At 46.0% G+C, this 8502-nt stretch overlaps 1 protein-coding gene across 1 annotated transcript; it reads right to left on the reverse strand.

Annotated features, from left to right (window-relative positions):
* Nucleotides 1-6836: 6836 nt before the first annotated feature.
* Nucleotides 6837-7151, reverse strand: LOC124955250. Its single transcript, XM_047509414.1, has one exon. The coding sequence runs from the start codon at nt 7149-7151 to the stop codon at nt 6837-6839; it is 315 nt and encodes a 104-aa protein (XP_047365370.1).
* Nucleotides 7152-8502: the final 1351 nt, after the last annotated feature.

Raw genomic sequence — 8502 nt, forward strand, 5'->3', positions numbered from 1 at the left:
AAAAGTTATGCTGGTGCCTCTCGTACTAATGCATCTATCGGGCTTGGAAATATTTCGACTAGTCGAAGTAATATTATGCGAGTGCCTCTCGTACAAATGCGAATGTCTGGCTTGGAGATATTCCGACTAGTCCAGGGAAACTTATGCGAGTGCCTCTCGAAACATTACGACTCTTGGGTCTCGATATATTCTCAACAGTCGAAGGACACTTGTGCGACTGTTACACGAACTAAAGCGCCTGGCCGACTTAGAAACGGTACGATTAGTAGAGTGGAAGCTATAGTTTTGACTTGTGGACCAAAGCGACTGTAGTAATTGCAAGTAATCCGACTAGTCGAAGGAAAGTTATGCGAATGTCATGTAAACCAATGCGACTGTCGGGCTTGAAAATATTTTGATTAGTCGGGGAAAGTTATGCGGGTGCCTTTCGAGACCATGCGGCTGTTAGACCATGAAATATTCCGACTAGTCGAGAGAAAGATATATGAGTTATTCTGGAACCAATGCGACTTACGGTCTTGGAAATATCCCGATTACTCGAGGGTATGTTATGCGAGTCATTCTCCAACCAATACAGCTGTCGGACTTGAAAATATTAAGACTAGTCGAGGGAAAGATATGCAAGTGATTCTAGGACTAATGCGACGGTCAGACTTGGAAATATCACGACTTGTCTAGGGAAAGTTATGCGAGTATCTTGTCTAGGGAAAGTTATGCGAGTAACCAATGCGACTGCTGGGCTTGGAAATATTCCTACTAGTCGAGGGAAATCAAAGCTAGTAGTTTGAGAACCAATGCGACTGTCGGGATTGGGAATATTACGATTCATTGTGGAAATGTTATGCGTCGAAATGTTATCTCTCAAACACATGCGTCTGTCTGACTTGGAAATATTCATCCTAGCGGAGGAAAGTTACCCGTTGGACTTGTAAAACAATGCGACAGATGGGCTTGCAAATATTCCGACTAGTCGGCGAAAGTTATATGATTCCTTTTCGAACGAAAGTGGAAGTTGGACTTGGAAACATTCCGACTAGTTGAATTAAACTTATGCATGTGCCACGCGAACCAAAGCTAATGTCGGACTTGGAACTATTCCGACTAAACGAGGGAATGTTATGCGAGATATATTGGAACCAATGCGACGGTCGGACTTGTAAATATCTCGCTTAGTCGAAGTAAAGTTATCCGAGTGTTTCTAGAACTAATGCGACGGTCGGACTTGAAAATATTTCCATTAGTCGGGGAAAGTTTTGCAAGTGCCTTTCGAAAAATTGCAGCTATCGGACTAGGATATATTCCAACTAGTTGAGGGATAGTTACTGCATATTATTCTGGATCAAATGCGTCTGTCGGACTTGAAAATATTCCGACTAGTCGGGGAAAGTTATTGCGTGTTATTCTGGAACAAATGCGACGGTAGGATTTGGAAATATCCCGACTAGTCGGGGGAATGTTATACGACTGCTTCACGAACTGAAGCAGAAGTCGGACGTAGAACTATTTCAGCTAATCGAGGGACAATTTTGCGAGTTATTCTAGAAACAATGCGATGGTCATACTTGGAAATACATCGATTAGACGAGAGAGAGTTATGCGAGTGACTCTCGAAACAATCCGGCTGTCGGGCTAGGATATATTCCCACTAGTCGGCGAAAATTATTCGAGTGCATCTCGAACAATTGCGCCAGTTGGACTTGGAAATATTCCGACTAGTTGAAGAAACTTATACGAGTGCCACTCAAACCAAAACAATGGACGGTGTTGAAAATAGTTCGAATAGTCGAGGGAATGTTATGCGAGTGCCTCTCGAAACAATGCGTCTGTCGGACTTTGAAATGTTGCGACTCGATGGGGAAAGTTGTGCGAGTGCTCCTCGAACAAATGCGACTGTCGGTTTTGGAAATATTTCGGCGATTTGAGGGTAAGTTATGCGAGTTACTTACGAAACAATGCGACGGTCGGATTTGGAAATATACCTATTAGTCGTGGTAAAGATCTGCGAGTGCCTCTCGAACCAATTCAGCTGTTGGACTTGAAAATATTTTGACCTGTCGCGAGAAAGTTATGCGAGGGTCTCTTGAACCAATGCAGCTATCGGGCTTGGAAATATTCCGATTAGCCGAGGGAAATTTATGCAATTGATTGACGAACCAATGCAGCTGTCAGACATGCAAATATTCCAACTGGTCGAGGGAAAGTTATGCAATTGCATCCCAAACCAATGCGGATGGTGAAATTGAAAATATTTCGACTAGTCGTGAGAAGCAATTCACGTGCCTCTCGAACAAATGCGGATGTCGGACTTAGAAACATTCCGACTAATCTACGGAAAGCTATGCGAGTACCTCTCAAAACAATACAGCTGTCGAATTTGGAAATATTCCGTCTAGTCAAGGGAAAGTTAATCGAGGGATTTTTGTACCAATGCGACTGTCGGACATGGAAATACTCCAACTTGTCGATGGAAAGTCATGCGAATAACGCTCGAACCAATGCGACTGTCTGAATTGGAAATATTCAGACTATTCGATGGAAAGTTATGATAGAGCCTCTCGAAGGCTCTTTTCGAAATAAGAAATTTGGACTTTGACATATTCCAACTAGCCGAGGGAAAGTTATGAGAGTGCCTCCCCTAACAATGCGAAATTCGCAAATGAAAATATTCTTACTAGTAGAGAGGAATCAATACGAGTGCTTCTCTAACCAGTGCGTTTTTGGACTTGAAAATGTCCCTTCTAGTCGCGAGAATGTTGTGCGGATACCTCTTGACCAGTTCGTCTATAGGATTCGGAAAAAAACTCCGAATAGTCAAGATAAAGTTGTGCGAGTGCCTCATAAACAAATTCGGCGGCCGTAAATGAAAATATCCCGTCTAATCGAGGGGAACTTATGCAAGTGGCCCTTAAACGATGCGGCTATCGGACATGGACAAGTCGAGGTAAAACATGCGTGAGCCTCGCGACTGTCGGATTTGGTAATATTCCGATTAGACGAGGACAATTTATGTGAGTACCCACGAATCCATGTTACTGTCTGCCTTGTATTCAGGCTAGTCGAGGGAAAGTTATGCGAGTGCATCCCACAACAATGCGATTGTCAGATATATTCCCACGGCGAGGGAAGGTTATGAGAGTGCCTCTCGATCCAATGCCACTGTCGGACTCGGAACTTTCCGACTACTTGAGGGAGAGTTGTGCGAGTACTACTCCAATCAATGCGACTGTCAGAATTGTAAATCTTTCGACTAATCGAGGGAAAAGTATGAGAGTGCTTGCGATTTATTGAGGCTGTCGTAACTATAAATATCTCGACTTGACGAGGGAAAATTATGAGAGTACCATTGGAACTAATGCGACTGTCGAACACGGAAATATACCGTGCAGTTGAGGGATAGGTTCAGAGAGAACCCCTTAATAAATGCCACTGTCGGACCTAGAAGTATTCCGATAAGACGAGGGAAAGTTATACGCGTTAACAGTGAAGCAATGCGACTGTCTGACTTGGGAATATTCCGACTGGTCCAGGGAAAATTATCGGTGTGCCTCTCAAACCAATGCTACTGTGGAAATTGGAAATTTACTTACTAGTCGAGGGAAAGTTAAGTGAGTGTCTCTCGTAACAATGTTACTATCAGATTTAGAAATATTCTTACTAGACAGGAAAAAGATTTGCGAGGAAATCTCGAAACAATGCGACTGTCGGTCCTAGATATATTTCGACTAGACGAGGGAAAGTTATGATAGTTCTTCTCAAAACAATGCGATTGACAAGATAAGCAATATTCAGGCCAGTCGAGGGAATGTTACGCGAGTACTTGTGAACCAATGCGACTGTCGGTCTTGAAAATATTCCGACTAGTCGAGCGTAAGTTATGCGAGTCCATTATGATCCAATGCGATTGTCGGACTTGGAATTATTCCGCCTAATCATAGCAAATTTATGAGCGTACTTCTAGAACCAATACGTCTGTTGTACTTCGAAATATTGCGACTAGTCGAGGGAAAATTATACGAATTATTTGTGAAGCAATGCGACTGTCTGTCATGGAAATATTCCGATGAGTTCAGGGAAAGATATGCGAGTGCCTTTCGAATCAATGTTACTGTCAAACCTATAAATATTTCAACTAGACGAAGGAATTTTCTGAGAGCGCCTATAGCATCAATGCGACTGTCGGAATTGGAAATTTTCCGGCTAGTTGAGGGAAAGTTAAGCGAGTGCCTCTCGGACCAATGCGACTGTCTGATATAGAATTTGTCTCACTAGTCGAGGGAAAGTTAAGTGAGTGAATTTCGAAACAATGCGACTGTCTAATCTAGAAATATGCTGACTAGTCGAGTGAAAGCCATAGGCTCTCATTGTTTAGTGAAATTTTCGGAATCGTCTCAGTATATCCGGGGCGCCAGAAGGTAGTCGTGTAGTCAACATTCAAGTCATAAAGCACTGTTCTGACCGTCATTTCCTCCACATATTTGTCCCTCGAGTTATGGTGCGGCATTACGCACTCTTCGGCCTTAACATTGAATTCGCTGGCCCCCAAGATGTTATGAGTTGTGTTCCAGATCACTTCCTGCATTATGTCTATTTTTTCCCGGAATTCGCTAATGAGTTCGTTTGGTGTGAATTACCAACTAAAATAAATAACCTCCCATTTACCTGAACTTTTAATCCATACGAAGCCACGGCTGCTTCCGTGACTCTCTACTGATATCTTGCTTGACTACAAAATCAAGGTGGCCGCTGTGCCCTCAGGATCAGAGAACCATAAGGCCGAATTCTTATCCTTATATTGTACTCTGATCAACAGCAGATCTGCCCTTTTCTCCTGGGCCAGCTGATACAGTAGCTTGTTAGCAGTCTCCTCATTTTTGTGGTCACGCTCGAGTCTTTCTTATCCTTTATCCGCCTTCGTGCATAACATGCAGTTTTCCGAGGCTAGGCACTCTCTCGCTTGATGGTTAGCTTCACCACATTTATAGCAGAGCTTGCTTCTGTCCAGCCCCTTGCAGTTCTGGGCGGTATGCCCATATCTAAGGCATCTGTAGCACCTGGAGACTACTGCCCTTTGCCGTATTCTGCAATTGACCCACCTTAATATGTTCCGACATTAAATGTCGGCTTGCTCCTTGCTCGCTCACCTTTACGACGGCAATTTTGAGACCTCTCCAGTTCGTCTTCATGGTCCACATCTTCACATTTTCTTCGGAGCCCACCTGTATGTCCCTCCTGATCGCTTCTTCTACTTCTTGGGCACTAGTTAAGTTGTCAAGATCTCTAATCTCTAACTTCACGCTAAGTTCCAGTTGGCGGACTGTCACCTTGTCCCCTAGCATGTTTCTAAGCGTGTCTCCGAAGACGGCCTTTTCTTTAGTTCCCCTGCCCAATTCCTGGCCTTGTTTGTCGGATCGATCTCAACTCTGCCTACGATTCCTCCGGTTATGTTCTGCTACGGATTTTCCGAACACGTCCGCATAGGTTCTTCCTCCATTCCATTTGGTCAGGAGGGCCTCCAGACAAGGCTTTAAACAACTCTGTATATTCCTCTTTTCGTTTGGCTTTTTTAGCCTTTCTCATTGGCCGAGTACCTGGGCGGATGCCTTTGCTGGTTTCTTCTTTCGTTTCCGTCGTTTTCGGCTACCTCCGTCCAGGTAGAGGTGGGAGGTGCCTCTTCCTTTTTCTTTTTTCCGGCATTCTCCTCTACCGGGCTCGACGCTGCTCATTTTTTGTTGGCCTCCTCTATTGTTTCATCATGGGATGCCATAATACGTGCTTTATCAGACGCCGTTCATGTCTGTTGATGCCTTACGGAAAGCTCTGTGGCCTTCCTCGACTCTGGCAGGTGAGCAAGGAAATCCAGGGCATCTCCAAAGTGTAAGATGCCTTTCTTGACACCAGCACTGATATTTCTTTGCCGCTCGGTTGCACTTTTCATGACCTTCAGTATCTCCTTTCATTTCATTAATTCCCCCTCTTCTTTGTTTCTCGTACTCGCGATGTGGTCATCAATGAAGAAACCCTTCAAAACGTTTTTCACGCAATTTTCCATTTTTTGCCTAGTCACTTAATCTTTTTTTTCTTCCTCCCTACTTCTTTTATCTTTCTGAGATATCTCTTTAATTGGCGTTTGCGGTGGTGTACGCCCGATTTTTGTTCTTCATCCGAAAGCATTGATGCTGCTTGTAGCCTCTGATCCGTTACCGGCCAAAACAGCCACCGGCATAGGACTGCAGTAGTAAGATGACGACGGTTGCGGGACTGCTTGTGCACGATGTCCAGACGACGCTACTGGGAATCCAACCCCCTGCAGTGTATCTCTTTTTCTTCCTTATTGCTACCCATAATTGGTTTCTTAATCTGTGAGTCCGTTCCATAGCTATGTATGGCCCATCACTGGAATACCCAGTAACCAGCATATCTGCAAGGCGCGCCCCTATCCGTCACCTGGGGACGCAACCCATGGGGGAACAGCAACCACACACAGGAATAAAAATAATATTAATAATAATGATAATAATAATAATAATTATTATAATCGTAATAATAATTTTCTTTTGGTGGTCTAAGAATGCCAACCTTAACGCATTAGCCCAGGAACCACGCACGCCAAAGGAACCCTTGACCATTTGGGTTCCCCATTAAAGTCCCTGGAGTGTCAGGCTCACCGTTTGAATAGGCACTACCGACTAAACTCATCTCCATCCTAGTGGCATAGTGAAAACATCCCGGCACCGCCATGTGGCATTACTTCGTGGATAGAGCCTCTACGGGACTCTCCTTTTGGCACTACGTGACAGGAACCTGTTGTCTAGTCGACTGATGAGTCGGGCAGTCCATTAGCCCCTAGGTTCCTGTTCCCATCGGCTTTGCCAGGCCTCGATGCTGGTAGACCTGGCGTTCCCTGATGCCTCCTCCTTTCCCAGAACGGCCTTCTGCTGGTGGACGAATTGTCTCTCCTTGGCTAGTAGATCGATCGGGATTACCCCCGCGAGCACTAGCTCTGCGGGCTCCGTGATCGTGCGGTAGGAGCACGCAATTCGGAGAGCGCCCCTCCTTTGTACCGCGGCTATGCGCTTGCGATATTTCTCGTGGCAAAGCGCTTGGGCCCAAGCATCTGCGCCATAAAGCATCACTGCTTCTGCGGCGGGCATCAGTAGTCGCCTCATGCACGGTCAGAGACCGTTGACGTTGGCCATGATACTACTTTTTAAGACCAAGCGAGGATACTACTTTCGCCGCCTTGTCGGCTGCCCTAATTATATGCTCTCCGTAATTTAGTTTGCTATCGAGCATTATTCCTAAATACTTTACAGCCGACTTAGTCTGGACCATCGCGTCACCTACAGCGAAGCTGCGCAAGGTATTGATGCGCTTCTTTGTAAGTAGCGCGAACTCTGTCTTCTGGGCTGCTAAGGACAGCCCGTGTTCTTCCATCCAGGAGATGACTGCGCATAACCTGGTTGAGCAGCAGCTGTGCCTCCTCCGTGTTTATTGCGGTTATGACAACTGCAATGACATCTGCGTATCCAATCATGAAAGCACCTTCCGGGACTGCCATACGTAGGATTCCGTCGTAAAAAATATTCCAAATATCTGGTCCTAGTATAGAGCCCTGGTCTACCCCCGATGTCAACTCCAAGCTTCTCGGACCATCCCCTGTATTGTATTCTAGGAAGTGCTCATTCAGGTAGTCCTCGAGTATTCGTAGTAGGTACTCCGGGACCCTGAAATTATGTTCGAGCGCTTCCAATGCCAAGTCCCACCTGACGGAGTTGAAGACATTTCTCACGTCTAAGGTGGCCAGCAGACACAAAGGGCGGGATAGGTGATTCTAGCGCTCCATCATTTTAGCAGGCGTGAAAACCTCCTGGACTGCGTGGATGGTAGAGAGGCCGGATCGCAAACCATACTGACGCGTAGCAAGATCGCCCGCTGCCCTCACGGCCGCGTGCAACCGTGGCCTAAGCAGCTTCTCCAGGAGCTTCGAGCAGTCGTATCGAGCATACAAATAGGCCTGTATGACGAAGTGGCATCTGCTGGACCCTTGCCCTTGCTTATGAGCACAAGTCTCGCTTTCTTCCACGGGGTGGGGAAGATGCCTTTCCTGAGGCACATGTTATACATGTTCAGCAAGAGCTCAGGGTGACTCTGCGCGACGGCTTTCATTACTTCCGCTGGAAGGTCGTCTGGACCTGGAGCTTTCTTGTTCCGCATAGAAGATGCGACCCTGAGTCGCTCCTCTTTCGTACATTGTGGCGTTTTGGGTCTGCCAAGCGCAGCCGTGCCAATCTCTCTCTTCGACTGTGCGGGGAATAGAGTATACACGATGTTCTCCAAAGTCCTCGCGTCCTGAGGGATTCCTTGCGTTTGGGCCCCTAGCTTGCGAGTGACGATCTGGTGCCCTAATTCCCACGGATTTTGGTCGATGTCCATGCACAGTTTCTTCCAGGACCGTCGTTGACTGGCCTTGATGGTCCTCTTCAATGCTTTTTTGACCGCTTG

Source organism: Vespa velutina, chromosome 17, assembly GCF_912470025.1.
Source record: "Vespa velutina chromosome 17, iVesVel2.1, whole genome shotgun sequence".
NCBI lineage: Eukaryota > Metazoa > Arthropoda > Insecta > Hymenoptera > Vespidae > Vespa > Vespa velutina.